The sequence below is a fragment of the Jatropha curcas genome, chromosome 11, assembly GCF_041381405.1.
Source record: "Jatropha curcas cultivar XTBG-Jc1 chromosome 11, XTBG_Jcur_1.0, whole genome shotgun sequence".
Classification (NCBI taxonomy): Eukaryota; Viridiplantae; Streptophyta; class Magnoliopsida; order Malpighiales; family Euphorbiaceae; genus Jatropha; species Jatropha curcas.
The window spans coordinates 6,472,009-6,493,269 of record NC_143161.1 but is presented as its reverse complement, the minus strand read 5'-3'; the positions used below and the strand labels follow the sequence as shown (position 1 = coordinate 6,493,269).

General features: G+C 31.1%; 5 protein-coding genes across 5 annotated transcripts; 4 read left to right on the top strand and 1 right to left on the bottom strand.

Moving 5' to 3' along the window:
• The first annotated feature begins 870 nt into the window (after positions 1–870).
• SDH2-2 (succinate dehydrogenase 2-2) lies at positions 871–3,358 on the top strand. Its single transcript, XM_012215992.4, has 2 exons — positions 871–1,638; positions 3,064–3,358. The coding sequence occupies exons 1-2, from the start codon at positions 965–967 to the stop codon at positions 3,239–3,241; spliced, it is 852 nt and encodes a 283-aa protein (XP_012071382.1). The 5' UTR covers positions 871–964; the 3' UTR covers positions 3,242–3,358.
• Positions 3,359–6,392: 3,034 nt separating this feature from the next.
• On the bottom strand, positions 6,393–9,151 carry LOC105633390 (ATP12 protein-like protein). The gene is made up of 4 exons (XM_012215983.4): positions 8,562–9,151; positions 7,896–8,070; positions 6,798–7,075; positions 6,393–6,709 (listed from the first exon to the last, which is right to left on the bottom strand). The coding sequence occupies exons 1-4, from the start codon at positions 8,997–8,999 to the stop codon at positions 6,605–6,607; spliced, it is 996 nt and encodes a 331-aa protein (XP_012071373.1). The 5' UTR covers positions 9,000–9,151; the 3' UTR covers positions 6,393–6,604.
• Positions 9,152–11,181: 2,030 nt separating this feature from the next.
• Positions 11,182–13,102, top strand: LOC105634521 (cystinosin homolog). The gene is made up of 8 exons (XM_012217390.4): positions 11,182–11,410; positions 11,478–11,610; positions 11,780–11,869; positions 11,973–12,097; positions 12,285–12,327; positions 12,410–12,527; positions 12,606–12,655; positions 12,895–13,102. Exons 1-8 carry the CDS (start codon positions 11,292–11,294, stop codon positions 13,024–13,026), a joined length of 810 nt encoding a protein of 269 aa, XP_012072780.1. The 5' UTR covers positions 11,182–11,291; the 3' UTR covers positions 13,027–13,102.
• A 2,218-nt stretch (positions 13,103–15,320) lies between these two features.
• LOC105633373 (PQ-loop repeat family protein / transmembrane family protein) lies at positions 15,321–18,573 on the top strand. The gene is made up of 8 exons (XM_037638384.2): positions 15,321–15,560; positions 15,655–15,787; positions 16,150–16,239; positions 16,342–16,466; positions 17,030–17,072; positions 17,826–17,943; positions 18,033–18,082; positions 18,180–18,573. The coding sequence occupies exons 1-8, from the start codon at positions 15,442–15,444 to the stop codon at positions 18,321–18,323; spliced, it is 822 nt and encodes a 273-aa protein (XP_037494312.1). The 5' UTR covers positions 15,321–15,441; the 3' UTR covers positions 18,324–18,573.
• Positions 18,574–19,965: 1,392 nt separating this feature from the next.
• On the top strand, positions 19,966–20,957 carry LOC105633366 (histone-lysine N-methyltransferase trithorax-like protein). Its single transcript, XM_012215955.4, has one exon. The coding sequence runs from the start codon at positions 20,111–20,113 to the stop codon at positions 20,729–20,731; it is 621 nt and encodes a 206-aa protein (XP_012071345.1). The 5' UTR covers positions 19,966–20,110; the 3' UTR covers positions 20,732–20,957.
• Positions 20,958–21,261: the final 304 nt, after the last annotated feature.

Genomic DNA, 21,261 nt, shown 5'->3' with positions numbered 1-21,261 from the left:
AATAAAAATCAGGATGAAATCAAGAAGAGTAGGTGGAGGCCATTGCTCCTTAAATTTTATAATTTAAAAATTTTTTTATTTGTAATTTTTTTAAAGAAATTTTTTGCCTCTAAAGTTAGAAATTTTGGGTTTGATGCTGCCACCAATTCTAGAGTACAACAAATAGAACATAATTTTTTGAAAAAAAAAAATAATCTGCAAAAAATTTTGTAACAATATGTCATTTACTTTATATGTATTATGTAATTAATAATTTTTCTGAATTATTAACATAAAAAAGTAAGAAAAAAAAGATGCAATAATGTTCTTATCACATTTGATGATAGAAATTATTTGCTTATGCCTATTATATGAATCCATTCTTGTACCAAATTATTAATTAATTCATTTTGTCTTTTTTTTTTTTTTTTTTTAAAAAGGGCTTTTGGATTGATGGATAATACGTATTGATTTTGAAAATTCTTTGGGCCATTACAATCACTGACCCAATAATACGTATTGATTTTGGGCCAAAGTGGGCCTTATTGCCTAATTGCTTTAGGGCCGCGTGGTAGTGACCAAATGGACAAAAAGACCATGTTGGGCACACGCCTAAAAAGATAGTATTGGAACATTGACTATTACTAATAAAAATAAATCATTGGTCCTTTTGGTATTTGAACCAAAACCACTAAATAACCAACTCCACGTCATATCCTAAACGAACGACTCAACATTCGCCACGTCACACAAGATTACAAAGTTCCAATTAATCCACGGCACCTAATAAAGACCCATAAACGTAAAGACATTCTTAACCTCTAATTCCCCACGGCCAAATGCCCTAATTACCCTTATATTCAACTTTTATTTTCCTCTGCTTGACATTTCTTCGTTGCCCAAAAAACCCCGCCTATCAAATAAGCGAATCGTTTTCTCTCTCTAAAGCCACCTCTCTGGTTCTGTTTCTCTCCCTAAAACAAAAATGGCTACTGGGCTGATAAGGAGAGGCGTTTCCATCGCTAGGGTTTCCTCATCGGCGCCGTTCACCGCTCGATTCGTTCCGGCTCGGTTTCATGCCTCCGAAGCCGAAGCACAAAAGGTGGAGCCGAAGGCGACCTCAAGCACCAACCTCAAAACCTTCCAAATCTACCGTTGGAACCCTGATAACCCTGCAAAGCCTCAACTTCAAGACTACCAGATCGATCTCAAAGAATGTGGGCCCATGGTTTTGGATGCTCTTATCAAGATCAAGAACGAGATCGATCCGACGTTAACTTTTCGCCGATCGTGTCGCGAAGGAATCTGTGGCTCTTGTGCTATGAACATCGACGGCTGTAATGGGCTCGCTTGCTTGACCAAGATCCCATCCGGAAATTCCTCGACGATTACTCCTTTGCCCCACATGTATGTTATTAAGGATTTGGTCGTGGATATGACTAATTTCTATAATCAATATAAGAGTATTGAGCCTTGGCTTAAGAGAAAGAACCCGCCTCAGGTTCCTGGCAAAGAGATATTGCAGAGTAAGAAAGATAGGGCTAAGCTTGATGGGATGTATGAGTGTATATTGTGTGCTTGCTGCAGCACATCCTGCCCTAGCTATTGGTGGAATCCTGAGTCTTACTTGGGTCCAGCTGCTTTGCTCCATGCTAATCGGTATTTTTCTCTTTTATGTTCTTAATTTTTTTGGCTTTTTGATTGGTTTATGTAAATGGGTATTCTCTATTTTGTTTGTTTGGTCACCATGGGCTCGTTGAATTTTGGATCGGGACTTTTAGGGGTTTAGGGTTTGTGATAAATGGAACTGATTTGGAATAATAAATCAAATAATAAGAAAAGATTTAGGAGTGAAATATTAAGCTGCTCTGAAGATGGTTTCTGTGCATTAATTACCAGTAGTAGTTTAAGTTGATTTAAGTAAGTACTTCTGAAATGCATTAATTTTCAGAAGTTAATGTTTGGGGGTGATTAATTATCATTAGTAGTTTAATGATCAGTGCTTCTGTTTGAGTTCTTTCATTGAGCAAATGTTGGTTTTTTTTGCTGGTTTCTTCAATTTTCCTCAAGAACCTAACATACGGTTGTGTTATTAGCAAGTTATGGCAAGCAAACACCAGTGCTTTTTTTTTTTTTTTTTTTTTTTAAATTTCATTTCCGTGATTTTCTTGAGAAAAAAAAAAATCAATTGTTAAAATTTATCGACTGTTTTTTATTCCTTTAGAAGTTCTAGCAATCGATTTAACTATGCAATCAACGAAGGAACTGCTTGCTTTAATAGTTTATGGCGTTCTGTGTTTGAAAAATCAAAGTTTGTTTGTGATAGTTTTCCTTTCACATTTACTGCATATGATCAGTTGTTTTCTTTGACAATTCTTAATTTATTGCCTTCAAAAGTTTTTGTTATTGTAATAATGCTATTTTGAAGCATTTACAGCAATCAAGTTCTTCTTTTGGCCATTCATTTGGGCAGAAGATCATCAGAAGCCATACCGTAAAACCCAAGTCTGTCATTGAGTTTCTTTCAGTAAACTTAATCTGGACATTTAATACCGGATGTGTTTCAGTGGAAACTCATAAAGCTCTAATTTTTAATTGCTGATTTAACCCCTAAATCAAATTTTCTTTTTGTGGGTAATTTCAGGTTTAATCATCAGCGAATTAATCTAATAATGTGTTTGTGTTGTGATGCTTGAGTGACTTGTCTCAACACCTTGAGACTTCAGCATGGGTCCTGCTGAATGTCAAAATTCTTATAGCATATTATGTGTTAGATGGTGGAGGAAATTAAAAATGCCTATGTTGAGTGGCTATTAGGTTTCTGAATTTGCATGTTAGATTGTTGTTTTTTTTTTTTCTCTTGTTTTCTTATGCTTCCCTTACTCTAAATACGCTTGTTGTCCTATAGTGTCTTATATACTCGGCAAGCTAGATTTGTTTTTTGTTACCAGCAATGTGTTTTAGGCTTTTGGCTAGTTCATGGATTGTTTGTAATATTAGTGGCAAGGTCTACAAAGGACATTGTTTTCATTGTTCCAAAGACAATGGAAGGGAACTGACTTGTGATTATGCTGGTGTATGCAGGTGGATTAGTGATAGCCGTGATGAATATACCAATGAGCGACTAGAGGCAATAAATGATGAGTTCAAGCTCTACCGCTGCCATACCATATTGAATTGCGCACGTGCCTGCCCTAAAGGCTTGAACCCTGGAAAGCAGATCATGAATATCAAACGGCTCGAGCTAGTTGGTGGTGTTTAAGTTTGTAGATTGAAGAGGCGTGAGGATGTGCATCTGACCAGTTATGTGGGATTTTTTTGAAGATCCATAAACTCTTTTATATTTCACTTAATAATATTTTCTGCCAATTGTATTGTACATCCCGTTGTATTTAAAATTAGGACTGGAATGTGTTGCCCTTCTTTCTGAATAAATATTAGAAGAACTTCAACAGGGCAAATGCTTTTGGATTGCATTTGCGATGACCTTAAAGTAGGCATGGCCACCGGTTCGGTTCTAACTGGAACCGAACCAGAATCAACCGTACTGTAGATGAATCGGAACCGGATCAGAACCGATAGTTCCTAATTTTGAACCGGAACCGGCGGTTTAAGGGCCAGTTAAGGTACATGTCAATGTTAAAATATGAACTGAAACCGGCGGTTTCGATCCGGTTCGAACCGGATGCACAAAAAAATTGTAGCTTAAAATTTTTATAAAAAAATTTATATCACTTGATATAATTTGGTTATAGTTGATTTGATTTATGGTGAAAATAAGTACAATAGTACATAAGTTATAAAAGTGGTGAAAAAAAAAAATTTTCAAGTGTACAAAAAAAAAAGTGTAACGGATAGTTTTTGATATAATAGGTGGTTTTTATTTATTTTTTGGTAAATAAATTTTATTCATTTTTTAATCATTTATTTATTTATTTATTGTAATTTACTAAATTATTCAAAAATATAGCTGTTATTTTTTTGTTATAAGGGACAATTTGGGAAACTAATAAATGAGAAACATCAATAAATATGATGAGTTGATGACTTTTTATTTTACAACCAATTATATCGTAACTCTTCTCTTATTTTTAATCAAAATTTTCTCAAATTTTCATAGTTCATTATTTTTTCTATTGCTTTATTTTCCTTGATATTGGAATTATCTATTATTTATTTTTTATTTTCTTACATCCAATTCCAAATTCTTTCTCTAATCTCAATTTTTTCCATTCATAAATTTACTTCATTTAATTTTTTTAATAATTTTCTTAGTATTTGAAAATAATAATTTCCAACTCATTTCATTAACTTTATATTCCATTTATAGTTTTCTATATTAGTGAATTAGCAAAATTTTTAAATTTAATGCAATAATAGTTCTAAGTTAGTTAATAGAAGTTTTTTTAAAAAATTTCATAATAATTTATTTAGTTAATAAAATTGAAACATTTTAAAATTATTATTTATTATGAATTCAAAATCAAAATTTTATTATTTTTTTAAAAATTTGTGTAATGCCGGAACCGATTTGGAACCGTAATTCGAGCCGTCGGTTCGCCGGAACCGTGTCGAATCGTGCCGGAACCGGAATCGGACCAAAACCGGAGGTTCAAGGGTCAGTTCTGGTTCAAAATTTTAAATATTTCGAACCGGCGGTTCACTGAACCGGCCATGCCTACCTTAAAGTGGTATATCGTTTTTTTTTTTTTTTTTTTGACAGAAAAAAAGAAAGGAAGTTTGTGGTACAAGAACTTCAATCTTGTTAATTTGGGTTCTTGGTTGGATAACAGGAACTAGGATTCACTAGTCATATAATAACAGTAGCGGCATGATTCCTGTGATTCATTTTCTACCCTCGAAAGTATTTAGTATTTAACACAGTTTTGGAATGATTTGCTAATGTATTTCACAGTTTAAGGTTAGGTTTAGCAGTTTCTGTTTTTGAACCTCAAGAATTTAACTGTGTAAAGTCTTGCTTGTTAATGTTAAAATTACACCACAAAGCGGCTGCGATGAACTCGCTGGGAATTGCTTGGATAATAATTTTCGCGATGTTTGGAGCAAGCAACCAAAACTTGAAACAAATTTAATTTTATAAAAATTTGTTGGTATCTGAAAATAGAAAATAATTTATCTTTTGCAGGATGCAACATCTTGGCTACAGCTTGTTGCGGTTGTGGCATTTGAGAAGCAGTCACCGTTGTGTCCAGTTCTGCGGGAAAGACCCTTGAAATTGCAGGTGTTTGTACGAAAGCAAATCCGGGTAGTACAAAAATTCACCCATGTTTGATTCGTTAAACATTTTGAATTTATAAAATTACAAATTAAACACTTTAATTTGTAAAATTAAATTTATTAAACACTTATTGGATATAAGAGTGGCTACAGTAACCACCAGTTTCGATTTTAAACCAACAGTTTCAATTTTAAAAAATTTGAAATCTGAACCGAATCGAAAATTAACGGTTCTAATTACGGTTACGATTCCGATTCCAGCTCTGGCCGGTTCTCTACTTGATTTTCAGGCATTATAAAATCAAAAGTTAGAAACATTTTTTTGTTGAAAATTTAAAATTTAAATATTTATGAAATAATTTTTAGAAAAAACTTAAAGAAAAAATTAAAAAAAAAAGTTTATAAATTCAAAATGTTTAACGAATCAAACATGGGTGAATTTTTGTACTACCCGGATTTGCTTTCGTACAAACACCTGCAATTTCAAGGGTCTTTCCCGCAGAACTGGACACAACGGTGACTGCTTCTCAAATGCCACAACCGCAACAAACTTAAAGAAAAAAAAAAAAAAAAAAAGAGGCTTGAACTTTTTTTTTTTTTAGAAAAAGAGTTTAAACTTAATTTATTTTTTTAGAAAAAGACTTGAACTTAATTTATTTTTTTTAAATGCAAAGGGAGTATTTATAGTAAATTTAAAAAATCAATTTTCGACAAATACCCTCAAAACTAGCAGTTATATAGTTATTAAGAGTGTTAATTTGGAGATTTTACAAGAATATTTTTTTTAAAAAAAAAAAGTTATTGAAACCGGGAAGAACTGCCGGTTCAAACCATTAGAGCCGCTGGTTCTAACCTAGTTGCAAAAACCGCCAGTTCCTGCTGGTTCACAGTTTTTCAAAAGTTGAAATTGAAACCCAACAGTGAACCCCCGATTTCAGTTTCCGTTTGGACCAATTCCGGCTCCAAACCAGCAATTCCAGTTCCAGTTCTAAAAAGGGAAAATGGCCACCCCTAATTGGATAGATCCTATGGAAGGCGGAAAATAGCACAACAGTCCAAACAATTTACAATTTGAAAAACAACCAAGCGTCAAGAGATCAACCAAATTCAAAGACAAGCATTTTAACGCAGAACAGTGGCTACAGAAGACCTGAATATTGGTATCAAACAGGCCATGAGAAATACTTGCACCATAAATTTTATTGACTTTACTTGTAAATACAAGCAAGCTCAAGTTTGAATTTCATCATTATGTCAGCTTTATCTTAGCAGTTAACTACAAATTCTCAAAAGCCCCTGAGCATTACATATATGCTGTGATCTACAACTAAAAGGGCAGAAACACACATCTGGGATGAAAATTATGATTGTAAAATGCTAACACAGATTATGTTCTTGACAGGCCAAGGAACACAGCAGCTGATGATACTTGTACCCTCAGATCAGCAATATCTACATCGTGGCCACCTTCAACCAAACCCCACTTGTCAACCTGCAAAAGAATTAACAAGGGTTCTCCATCAGAACAGCAAATAAAAGACACAGGATGGGGGAGAGGACAGAGTAGCAAAAACAAGAACCTGCAAATCTTCTTCAAGCCTGATCAACTGAATGGCTTCTTCAATATCCAATTTTCCACGAAAGATTCCAACAGCAATTACTAAAGAATGGGCTGCTGCTGCAATTGCATCAATTGATGCCAATTCAAAGTTGTCAGTTTTCTGTAGAAGATCTTCTATCGCCTTCACCAGACCCTCCTCTTGCTTGCCACCAAAAAAACTTGAATGCACAACAGGCTTAAAGCCAAATTCTGATTTCACCCAATCAAGTAACGGATCAATTTTTTCCACTTGCCGTTCTGAAAATTTACAAGGTGATTCAGATGATTATCATCATGAGATCAAATAAAGATCTATACGTAGTAAGTAATCATGAATAAAACTGTCATTTCCAAGATGCAATTATAACAAGCATGAATTGGATAAGGTTTGTGCCATTTTGAAACTAAAGAATGTTTTCTCTTTATATATAGCCGAGATTTATGCCCAAGAGGACATCAGAAAGGCAATGCAAGAATAATGTGCACATTTAAATTAATTTTAGAGAGTATTTTCGAAAGATATTTTCAACATCGATATTGAAAATGGCAAAAATCAACATCGATATTTTCAAAATTCCATTATTATGCAAATGTACACATATATGGAGAGGAGGGGGGAGAGAAAAGGGGCGGTGTTGTGGGTTGTCATTAGTAGGAAACCAAGAAATAACTCTCCCAACTCTTAATAGCAATAAATGAATCAACCACAGGAGACAGACATGAAAGCTAAATGCACTTGATATAGTTTCAAATTTCATTAAACATATGTAACTGGGACACGTCATAAGCCACATAAGTCCTGGTCCAAATATCCTTGGCTAGTGGCAACAAACATTTGCTAGTCATCAATAAAACTATAAGCCTAGAATCATACAAGTTCCCTTCTAAGTTTCTTGCTAACCTAAGTGGCATTGCTTTTATAATAATAGAACTATTGAGTTACTACAGTTTGCAAATCAAGTTCATACTAAATTAAAATTATAAGAATTCAATGTTCAGACAAAAGATACAAACACAGGCATGATGATTCAAAATAGGGAAATGCAGCTTTGATCAAACTAATAAATGATGCGCATACCATAGACGCCCCTTGTGAGATCATTATCTTCTGGAGCACGACAGAAAACTAAATCTTGATTAAATTTCTTCATCAAGTGTTCAATGATCTTTGGTCTTGTGAGCGGAACTCTCTCCAGGGCGGTACACGCAAGTTTCATAAGAGGCATCATAAAAGGCCTGATTCCATCTAGTTGCTGAAACAGGAAACGTCTCATCACATTCCTCCAATCATAAGAAAGCACAATATACACAAGTAAAACTACATTAATGAGAGAAAAAAAAATGGAAAAAAAAAAACTGCAATTTTAGTTTTATACCATCATTTATGTATTAGTCAAAAAGAATGAACTGAATTGCTTTCATTGAAAACTAGCAAATCAAAAGAAAATATTGGCATACCAAAAAAAAATTCATTTCAGATGCTACAGATGACCAAAAAAAAAAAAGAATACAGAGTAAACACTTGGCCCCAAAAATAAAGGGAGAAAAACTCAATTCACCAAAAGCCTAACTAAGAATTCAATTACAAATGAAAAGAATTCCTTCTTCATGTGTTTGCAAATTCAGCTTCAAGCAAGAGAAGACAACCCAATTCTTCGAGAAATCGAAAGACAATCAGAAAACATCCGATTCAGTCCATCCAACCATTAAATAGAAATTACATGAAATAGGTTTTTAAGCAAACCTGATACTCCCATTCAGCAGCTATGGCTTTAGCTAAAGCTAAAGTTGGCAACTTGAGAGGTCTTTTAGAAGGAGTCTTAAGTGTTCTGTAATCAAGCATCACAGTCCATCCATTTCCATCATCTGCTTCTCTCGTGGTCACTTGCTTGTAAAACCTCTTACCCACAATCGACCCTGTCATAAATGACATCGGCATTGTCACTGAAGAGGACGGTGCTGCATCAAGTTTAGCATTAGAATTCGGTGCCTTCAAAAATATGCTATCAGTAGTGGCGGTGGCGTTTCCGGTGAAGGTGAATGAGGAAGATGGGTCGTCAGATGGCGACTGTTGGGCGGTGGCGATGGAGGTGAAGTGGCGAGTGAGAGATGATGAGAGTGGACTGAGGAGTTTGGGGTTTTTTATTGATTTTAGTGTTCTGTTTATTAGCGAAGTAGCCATTTGATAGGGTTTTGGAATGGGACCTTGGAGATCTTTAAATTGGAAATGAAAGTGTAAATTTGATTATAGAATATCGTTAGGGTTCAGCAGAGAGAAGGGAGGAGGAGGACTGGAGGAGGAGGCCACGAAGCGGGTCGGGTCGAAAGACAATTTATGCTTTGAAGGCCCAAATTGTATATTTTTGGAAATCAAAAACATTTTTATTGCAATTTTGTAATTTTAATGAAATTCAAGTAAATTACTAAATTTTAGCATAGTACTATGTTAGCTAATGACTTATTGGGTATAAAATTCACTTGTAAATTATTCCATCGGTTGGTTAAATTTAATAGTTTTTTATTTTATTTTATTTCACTTAAATGATATTTTTAGAAAAATAAAATATCATTAATTATTTTATTTTAATTTTACCATTGTTCAAAAATATGCATTAAATTTTATATCAACTAAATAAGCACTAATGAAAGGGCATTTTAGTTAATTATTCACAACATTTTTTAGAATTAAGATAATTTAATTATTTTTTAATTTTTTTTGAAAAGTCGAAAGCCGTCAAATTTAACAGAATCGAGAGAATATTTGGTCATACACATTAGTACCTCTGTTTTACAATACTTATATATTTGAGAAAATAGTTTCTTTTAAAATACTCATAGTTTCAAGGAATAATAAGTTCTTTTTTCCTTATTTACCCTTTATATATAACCAACAATTATTGCTCCAATTTTTCATTCTCTATATATATATTACTACCTATTTGTGTTCTCAAAATCTCTCCGCTACTGTGATTGGATAAAATATGAGAATTGAAGAATCTAAAATTTAATTTTAGTGTTTGAATATATTAAATTAAAAATAATATAATCAATTTATTCAATAATTTATTAATCTAGATAAATTGATGGTTTTATTAAAGAATGTGAAGCCAAACGTGACAAGGGTTATGGAATAAATATAGTAATTTCTAAAATGATGCATATATATATATATATATATATATATATATATATATATATATATATATATTGCAAAATTTACCAACCTCTATATGATTATTTTAACACTTTTTGACTTTTTTTTTATTCCACTTAGATGACATTTTTATGAAATTTAGATAGCATTAGTATTTTATTTCAACTTTAATCCTTATCAAGGTTTCTCAATCAAATTTTCTTTTTTAATTATAAAAAATTAATTAAAGAGTAATTTATTGAATTATATTTATTTTTTTATAATTGAGGTGGTTGAATTATTTATTTAATTTTTATAAAAAAATTAAAAAGTGTCAAAATTAACGAAACTAATATAATATTTGATAAACTACATTTGACAAACCAATAATAAAACATAATAGCATTTCTAGTATAATGTTGCTTTACAAATCTATGAAGTTTTCAATATATCCATTCAGGACATAAAAAGCTATTAAGTTTTTCGTAACTCGCCACTAACTATTAAGTATTTTTGCATTAACTGTATTTTCTTTAAAATAAACTGCAGCTTTTATAAATTTATATAAAGAATAAATGAATATATATATATATATATATATATATATATATATATATATATATACTTCCAACCATCTCCCTTTCCCTCTCTTCTCTCTTCTACGTTTGAAACAAGACTTAGCAATAAATATGAACTATAATTATTCGTTCCGTTTTAAAATATAAGTCATTTTTAGCGAATATTTTGTGTCAAAATATAATTCGTTTTAAGTATTTTAAAGAGTAACAAATGATTTTTTTTTTCTAATGTTATCATTATTACATTACATACAATAATTATTTTTCACAAGTTGCTCTTGATTTTCAGTTAAGAGGTAATTTTATTAAATTACAACTGATTTTATTATAGTGTAAAAGAATTAATTATTTTTTTAATTTTCATATAAAATTTTATATTTTGAGAAGAGAAGTAATAGATAGAGTGCAAATTCCGAGTTTCCCATCCCTTGCAAGGTGTTAGTGCATTTACATTCCAAGAATGGCCCAACCACTTTGGAGTCACATAAGTTGATGAGTGTCCAACAAAAATGAGAAAATCTAGACAGCATTTAATGCTCCAAAAGAAAAGATAATCTGCATTTAGTTTTTGGTTATGGATGAATATTGCACACCATCTCCATTCACTTTGTTGATTCAAGAAAACACTTTCTACAGCTCAAAGATTTCTTGACGCCAACTCTCTCTTCTTTCTAAACATATATTTACAAACAATTTCATACTATAAAAAGCCTTACAAAGAGTTTGTTTCTTTCAGGAAAAGAGAGAGAGGGAGATATTAAATATGGCTGCCTGGAATTCAAATCCTCTTCATATAACCTATCAAGTCTTTGGTTGGATAGCCTTTGGTTCTTGGTCTGTCAGTTTCTATCCACAAGTCATCTTGAATTTCCGACGGAAAAGGTATTTCCCTTCCCTTCCCTTCCCTTCCTCACAAATTAATATAACTAAATCAAATTGTATCATGCAGTGTGGTCGGATTGAACTTCGATTTCGTAGTGCTAAATTTGACCAAACATTCAGCCTACTTGGTATATAATGCTTCTATGTACTTTAGCTCTGCTGTCCAAAAGCAATACTTGAATAAGTATGGCCATAAACAGGTCAGTTACCACTCGGTTTATTGCCATTGCAGCCTTTTTCTAATCTGAATTTGGGCCGACGGACTTCATGGAAAAAGGACTCTTATATGGTTCCATCTCAATGGCGCCATGACAGCCATTTTAATTTGCAGTTTTTAGTTTTTATTTATTTAATTTTCTTGAATTTCAGATGATACCTGTGGCAGTCAACGACGTTGCGTTTTCAATACATGCTGTTACGTTGACAGCAATTACATTGTTCCAAATTGCAATCTACGAAGTAATTAAGTGGATGTTTTACTCATTAATTTTTCTTTACAAAAGTATTATTCCCTAATTTTGGTGATTAATATTAGAATTATTAATATATTTTTTTTAACCAGCGTGGACATCAAAAAGTATCCAAGATTGCTATATTAATTGTGAGTATTGTATGGATAGCTGCTGCCATATGTTTTTTTGTAGCATTGCATCGCCACTCTTGGCTTTGGCTCACTTCCGTCTTTAGGTAATTTCATTATTTAATTATTAATTATATTTTAATTTTAATTTAAAATCATAATTTTATTCCAGCGAAATATTTTTTCAGTAACCAACCTTTTAATTTTGTAAAAGTCGCTCGCTGAACTTAAGCATAATACTAAAAATCATCCATTGGTCTCCTTTTAATCTTGTTATTTTAATTTCCATTGCAGCACGATTCAAATTTGTATGACAATTATCAAGTACATTCCCCAGGTCAGAATTATTTCACCCATAATATATATTATAAATGAACAAAATAAACATAAAAATTGTAATTATTCTTTGAAATTTGCAGGCAATAATGAACTTTATGAGAAAAAGCACAGATGGGTTCAGTATTGGGAACATTTTGCTTGATTTTTTTGGAGGTGCGACTAATTATGCACAAATGGCTACACAATCTATAGACCAACGTAAGTTTATGATCTTTTTATGTTTTTTACATCAGTTACATATAATTGTATAATATGTAAAATGTTATCATTTTTCAGATTCATGGGTCAACTTCTATGGCAACATTGGAAAAACTTTGCTATCTCTGGTATGCAACTTCATGGGTCAGCTCTTTTTACCAGTATTTCGACAAACGTTAGGAAGTAACATTTCATAATTTGTTCACTCAAAATATAAGTATAAAAATTAAAATAATACAAATAGTCTTTATTTTAGTTAAAACATTAAAAGTTATATAAAAACTCTTATCGGATAGAGCTTTGTTAAATTGAAAAATTGGTTTAGAACAGCAGTTTTAAGTTTTGACATATGTAATTAATTATGCAGGTGTCCATATTCTTTGACCTTCTCTTCATGATTCAACATTATCTCATTTATCCTGCGAAGAAGAAGAAGCTCTCTTCCCCTAAAGAGGATGCAGAGCTACGTAATAGCTCTTTGCGGTCAGAAAATGTATGAATGAAGATTTAACTCCGTCAATGTTGTAAGAGAAAGAAAAAAAAAATATATGTACCATGGCTATGTTTGCTTGATTCTGTAAAATAATTTACTTTTAAAAATATTTTTTAAATCATTTATTTTTTATTGTTTGAGTAATTTTATGGAATAAACACTAAATATTTATTTAATTAGCAAAAAGATTGTCATTAAAGATAAAAAAATTTTTAAAATAAATATCTCGCAGAAACAAATGGATAATATGTAGGCTAATTTTCCGTATCTAAATTGTCTTGTCTTCAGTCAATTAAAATCGGAGTTGATAAGGACAATGAAAGGGAAAAATGGCAATGAATGAATGTGGCCGTGTAGCCGTCCTCGTACATGGTTTGCCGCAGTGGCGTATGCTGCCAACCGTTTGGCCCTACAGTCAAATCCTGACACAAAACGGCACTAACTGTTGCCAGTTAATCCCATTCTAAAATTTTTTAATTTTATAGAATTAACATAAAATTATTTTTAAAAATTACTATCTCTCTTCCATAATACTTAATTTTACATTTTTTTAAATTATTAAATTTGTTTAAGTTATAATAAATTATTGAGTAAATAGATTATATTACTTTTGATTTAATTCTTTAAGAAACTATTAAATTAAAATAACAAATATTGGTCATATATAAAGGGTAAATATAAAAAAAAAATTATTACTTATTGAAATCACGATGTAACAACTAGGGTATTTTACTTTAATTTAATTTTAGGTGTGACTTAATTTAATTCAAATTAGATTGTCGAATTAATTTGATTCAAGTGACTACTCAATTTTTACTTCATTTAACTTTAGTTTAGATATCTTAATTTGATTTGATTTTTAAATATGATTTAATATAATGTAAATTAACCATTCAAGTTATTACCTTTATGTATATGCATTAAAATTTATATGTGGATAACGTTTAATTAATTTGATTCAAGTGTGACTTAGTCAATTACTACTTCGTTAATTTTAGTTTAGATATTTTAATTTAATTTGATTTTTAAATATGATTTAATAGAGTGTAAATTAACCATTCAAGTTTTTGTTTTTATCTATATACATTAAAATTTATACGTAGAGATGTTCTATGGACTCATCATAATAAAACGTATAATACGTGTCAAAATGATTTATACAAGGATTGATTTGAGATTTTACTTATACGCATGCCAAAATATGTGTTTATATGTCATTTGAGTTATAACTTTCAAGTGTGACATAATCAATGGTTACTTAGTTTAATTTAATTTCATGTGTAATTTAATTTAATTTGGATTAGATTATCTAAATTTAATTTGATTCAAGTGTTACCAAGTGTGATTTATTTAATTATTACTTCATTAAATTTCAATTTGAATGTCTTAATTTAATTTAATTATTAAATGTGACTTAATAAAATATAAATTAAACTTAAATGGGGTTAGTTTAGTGGTAAAGAGTATTTGCAAGACATGTCATTTGTTCAATCCATAGTTAAGTTTTCAATATATGTTTAACATACACTTCCTAGCGCAATAATACTTATTTTTCTAATTCATGATTAAATTTTTAATTCATCTAATTTAACAATTTTTATACACAAAATTATAGAAAATATTCACGATTTTTTTTTGCATTTCACAACTTAATTATTCTTTAATGCACTTATTAGCGTAGTGAAATTTATATGTAGAACTAATTTTTAAATATAACAAATATGACTTATTTCATTGTTACTTAATTTAATTGTAATTTAAATCTATTAATTTCATTTGATTCCAAATATAACAAAGTGTTGCTTAAAAAAATAAGTTAAAGGAAAATTAAGTGACTTATGATTATTTATGTATCATAAATCACTAATACACTTAAAAAAAATATACTTTGTTAATTGATGAGGTAAAAACAAAATAAATATCCAACATATGCATTGATAATCTCATTCATTCAATATTTTGTCTCAAATTTTAAATCTCTCTCTTTTCATGTCAAATTTACCAATTTTAAGTGAGGATAAGAGTGTTATTTGACATACTAAATTAAATGTATCATTTTAAATGTTATGATCCTGGATCACTGTGAGCCAAAAGCTTTTTCCTTTTTTCAAATGCGATAAATATTATGAAATGAAATAAAATATTTATTTTAATATATTTTTAAAATTTAATGCTCCAACTTTTTTTTTCACATTCGATTTTTATTTATTACCGCACCAACCAACTAAACTGAAGTACCCGCAGCTAGATAACGGTAGAGATGCAAGTAGAGGACTGGATCTCCGGTGATCACAGAAAAATATATAAACAACCCTTCTGAGCAACAAAAGAAACTTTGTTTTGGGGGGTGAAAAAGCTGTCTCCCTCTCTAGCCAATTTAGCAACAGAGCAACCTGCTGGAGAGAGAGAGAGAGAAAAAAAATGGCGTCTTGGAATTCGGTTCCGCTTGAAATCACATACGAAACCTTGGGATGGATCGCTTTCTTTTCATGGTCTATCAGTTTCTATCCACAAGTCATCTTAAATTTCCGCCGGAAAAGGTTCCCTTTCCTTTCCATCAGATTTCAATTCCATCGTTCGTATCCCATTTCCATTTATCTAACCACGATTTTCTTTTTTCTGTGCTTGTAACAGCGTGGTGGGTTTGAACTTGGATTTCGTGGTCTTGAATTTGACCAAGCACTCTTCTTACTTGATTTACAACGCTTCTCTTTACTTCAGCTCTGCTATTCAGAACCAGTACTTTGAAAAATATGGCTATGGGGAGGTTTGTGCTATATATATATATATATATATATATATATATATATATATATATATATATATATATTCTTTAAGCTTCTATTTGCTTTAATGCACAATAAAAGTTCTTTCTTTTTTATTTTCCTAGATAACCCCAGAAAAATATTTTATTTGGAATTGATTACATACTAAGTCTATTATGTAATCACTTGAATCAAAGATGTTTTAGTAATCAGAGTGATTGTTTCTCTTGGTTTTTGGTTATTGAAAAAAAAAAATTTTTTCAGTATTTGAACTAAATTTTGAAAGTTAAGTTATACAATTCATTTGAGTTAGAACTAATTGTGCTTATTTGTTTCTTAATTTTTTTTTCCCTTCTTATCGTAGATGATACCTGTAGCTGCAAATGATGTTGCTTTTTCAATACATGCTGTTCTCTTGACAGCAATTACATTGTTTCAAATTGCAATCTATGAGGTGAGCGGTGTAGTCTTCTGCAGTGAGTTAACATTTTCCTGTTTATCTTGTATATTGAAGCTTAATGCAATGACTTTTTTTTTATATATATATTCTGAACAGCGTGGAAATCAGAAGGTCTCTAAGATTGCCATAGCAATTGTCTGCGCCGTGTGGCTAACTGCTGCTGCTTGTTTTTTCGTAGCTTTGCCTAGCCACTCTTGGTTGTGGCTAATCTCCATCTTTAAGTAAGTTGCACTTTTGATTCTCAAACTTTACGTGAGCTGGATATCTTGATGAAAAGATCATATGTATGGGGTGGTTTGTGATGGATATCAAATTTCTATTTGAATATGATTACTTCAATTCCTGAAGTCCATTAATCAGAAAACCGTTCGAAGGTTACATATTTATAAAAAACCACTCTAGGAGGAGTATTTCTGTGTCATTATTCTAGAAAGGAAAACTTTTCAGTTCTTGCTAATGCTTCAAGATGTATCTTAAAATTGAAATAGGTACCTCTTTTTTTTCTGTGCTTTAAATTGAAACCCTTGGCTATGCCTGAGGATAAAGAAATAGAGTTTCCAAACTTTTTCTTCTTAATAGGAAAATGTACTGTCTCAATGTGGTAACTTTGCAGTTATATTGGTATTGGAATTGAATAAATTAACAACAAAAATGCTAATTAGTTGATGTAACTTTGTGGAATTCTGGTGTATATATTTACAAACTTTTCTTCACAGCCTCTTTTTTTAATTTATTTCTTTCTTATATGTCACGGGTTTGCATCCTGTTACCTTTTCTGTTGCAGCTCAATTCAAGTTTTTATGACAGTCATCAAGTACATTCCCCAGGTCAGAATTGTTTCCTTTTACATTTCCTTAGGGAATCCATTTGAGCCTACAGTAAAGGCCACCTAAGTTGGTGGTTAGTATAGCCTAATTGACCCATTTGCATTGGGTTGAATTCGAACCTGTCTGTATGCTTAGTTGCTTACTAGTAGCCATCCACCGCTAACATTGCAAGTGGTGCTAGCATTAACCCTACTGTCCGTTTAAATCAGATGAAGATAACATCATGTTATATTGTTGTTTTGATTTTTCGTCTAGGCATCATATGATTGCTCACAAATGGATGGTTTTAGTCAGCTTAATCTTTAAAAAATGTTAATTGATTTTGATTTGACTCTGGATTATTCAAATGGACTTGCTTATCAATCCTATTATAATGTAGGTACCAGGACAATTACTCTATTTTATTGCTATCTTCAACTCGCACTTGTTCCTTGATGCAATTGCGTTTAATAGTTGAGTCGCACTTAGTCAATCATGCTAGCATATCCAGGGACTCCTGGTTTTGCATTACATTTTTGTACATATAGTAATCATGCTTTATTTTCCTCCAAGAGTTTTCTTGCTGGCCTTCTTGTTTAAGTGATATTGTGATAAATGATAATAATACATCACTATCACTAAAGGATCTTTCCCGTTCTAGTAATCAGAGAATGTGTTAGTGTTATACTAAACTTATATTATCTAATAAAGCAAAATATTCTAATGAATTTGGTTGCTGATATGATTTGGCACCTCAAATGCTCTGAGATACAGGCAATTATGAACTTCATGAGAAAGAGCACAGAGGGCTTCAGCATTGGAAACATTTTGCTTGATTTTCTTGGAGGGGTGACAAATTATGCTCAAATGGCTGTGCAGTCTATAGACCAAAGTACATAATCTCTTCCTGAACTAAATATTCTTCACATCTGAAATGAGGCTTTGCAAATAACATAGACTAATCTCCATTGTATTTTCCAGATTCTTGGGTAAACTTCTACGGCAACATGGGGAAGATATTGCTATCATTGGTATGCAACGTTTCTTTTGCTCTATATTTAGGTCAATAAGATATCATTTGATGGTATTTTTTCTCTGCAAATGGTTTTGACATGATACATTTTGCAGGTATCCATTTTCTTTGACCTACTTTTCATATGTCAACATTATATCTTATATCCTGGCAAGAAAGCAAATCATATTCCCAAGCTCGATAAAGAGGGCGTGGAGCCCCTTATAGAGTCTTCAGATGATTCAACAGAAAATGTGTAATTCTTGGTTTGGCTCATAGTGTTAACGAGGAAACTTACAGGATTATTCAAAGATAGTCAGTCTGGTGGTTTCTCTTGTATTTTCCTGTTACTGTTGTACAAGAATGAAGTTGTCCAAAGGCATTATATTGTAAATAGTGGTTGTGACTTGTGACAATAATTCCTTGAAGTAATTTACAGTGTTTGATATGATCTATGAGGACATGAAGCCTGAAAGTTTATTTAAATATACAAATCCATAACTTTTTTTACAGCCAGCCTTAATAATGTATTGATGCAATTGGTTTGATGTATAAATGGATTCTTTTTAATTGATTTGATGTGCAAGTGGATTCATAAATGAACGTAGGTAAGTTTTTCTTCTGAAGATGAGTGGCATGGTGGATACTCAGAGGTCCAGGAAACGGAAGCTTCTGTGGTCGGCAATGTGGGTCAAAATCACACGGTGCCTGCCTTGGTGATTAAGTAGTCGGGAACCAAAGCGGAACTGTTCCTAAAATTTGGCATTATAACAAAAGGATCCAATCATGTGTAATCCATAGGACAAGAAAAAGAAAAAGAAAAAGAAAAATAATGAGAATACTTCCTCCTATTTGTTTTCTATTATTGTTTTTGTTTCCTTTTCTTTTAGGAATCATGAATTGATAATTTACTTAGTTTTCTTATTTTGCTCATATTTAATGGCATCTATACATAAAATTATAGTACTTCTGTGCTTCATAAAATATCTTTCAAATAAATTAATACTCTTTCTGTTTCATTTTGTTTACTTGTTATTCTCTTTTTGAATGTCTAATGTTTCTAAAGTTTCTAAATTCATATATTTAAACGATTATTTTTTTTATAATAACCTTTATTATTATTCATTAAACGAATGACTTGATTAATATCTCAATGAGTTAAAGATAAAAAGGAGTAAAATAATTTTTATTGACTAAATTCTTAATATGATTGTCTTGTCAAACCATATAAATAAAATGAGACGAAAGAAATACGTATAAATAACTTCAAAAATAAATCTATTAGCCAACTTTATTTGTTGTCTTGATTATTGTGTTAAAAATTTAAATTTTTATTAGCTGGTAGATCATTACCACAACAACATATTAGGAAAAGAAATAGAAAAAGAAAAAGTATTACTACTAATTTAACTATATTACTTGTTTTTTATGTGTAAGCCAAACTGAACTCATATGAGATAGAGATAGTCTATATGGTAAAATAAAAGTATCGTTTGGTGCATAAACTGAAGTTTAAATCTCGATTCAGGATTTTTGTGGTGCCATAAACTTTATATTCAAGTATAATTTATATTTTCACATTTCAATAATAATTATATGTCTCGTCAAAATAAAATATCTTTACAAGAATTCAATTATCTCTATACCTTATATTTCATTTTGAGATATGAAAATATAGAGTTACGATGAGTTTCGCAAAATTTACGAGCTATAAAGATAATTATAAAAAATATATATGCATTGATCTAAAAGGAAAAATTTATAGGAATAATCTTTCAAAGTAAAGTAAATTTTTAATAAATAATTTTAAAATAACTTTAATATATATATATATAATTTTTTTTTCAAGACACTTGTTAAAGGTGAGTTGTCATCCCAATTAGCTTGGTCTCCACGTACTATGACCAATCAAAACAACTTGCTTACAAGGCTTATCAAACTCTCTGTCCAAACGAAACTCCATAAATAGAAACACATAACATCCATCTCCGTCATCGATCATTTTTACTTCATTTCTTTCCTTTAGCCCTCAAAACCGCCATTAAACATGAAGAGAGAAGGTCGCCAACATGGGATGGTAAGGACTTACAGAATCTTACCATCTCCATGGAATCCTAAACCAGAATCACGATTCATCAACACCTTCAACTCACCGCCGACTGCCGGATTTTTCACCAAAGTCCAGTCTCGCCCCACCAACCACTCTAAGTTCACCGGCAAGTGCGGAAAGCCGCGTTGCAATGACTGCCATATGAACCCTTGCTGCAAATCGAAAGACAAAACCAAAGGTAATCATAAGCTAAAATCACATGATTTTGCTTCTAATTGCAGATTAATGACTTGGCGGGTCGTTGATGGAAGGCCCGGATTAAATTTTTCTGGGTTTTCTGCGTCTGAGATTTTGAATCGTTTAGCTATTGATGATAATGATGATTATGCTGACGATGGTGATGATGAAATTGATGGATATTATGGTAATTATTTGGAGGATTCGAATGAAATTCAAGAAAATGCCTGTGTTGATAATAATAATAAGGATGATGATAATGGATTAGTTGGAGAAGGTGATTATGATGATAATATGAGTTTTTGCGATGTGGGTTTCGTGTTAGATCAAGTTGAAGGAGAAGATGAAGGTTGGTGTTTAGTGGAAGAGAAATGTGATTAATTTGTTAATGTTTTAATTAATTAGCACTAATCCATTGTTAAATGATTCCTTTTTTTTTTTTTTTTAATTTGTTGTATTTTCATATATGTTGTTTTTCTAATGATTTCTCACAACTTACATTACATGTACCTACCTTAATTAATTAATAAAGGTAGGTAATGTATGTGTATGTAATTTACTTTTTCTATATAATTAGAAGAAAAGGAAAAATAAAATTATTGAATAATATTAGTAAATTTTTATTTAAGATTTGGAATAATTCTACACTCTTAAGGATTTGAAGGATAAATTTGAAACGTGAGCTAAACTTGCGATTCAGCGCATTGAGCTTGTTCGATTAAGGATATTTTTGATATTTCACTAGACAATTTAGAATAATAAGTTTATAATGCATAGAATGATTATAAATATTGTAATTTTCAAAATTAAAATTCTTAATAATGTAATTGATTAAACTTTAGGGACTAGATAGTAAGTACTCCATCAGAAAAATAAGATAATTTAACTGATAAATTTATTTTATTTGTTAC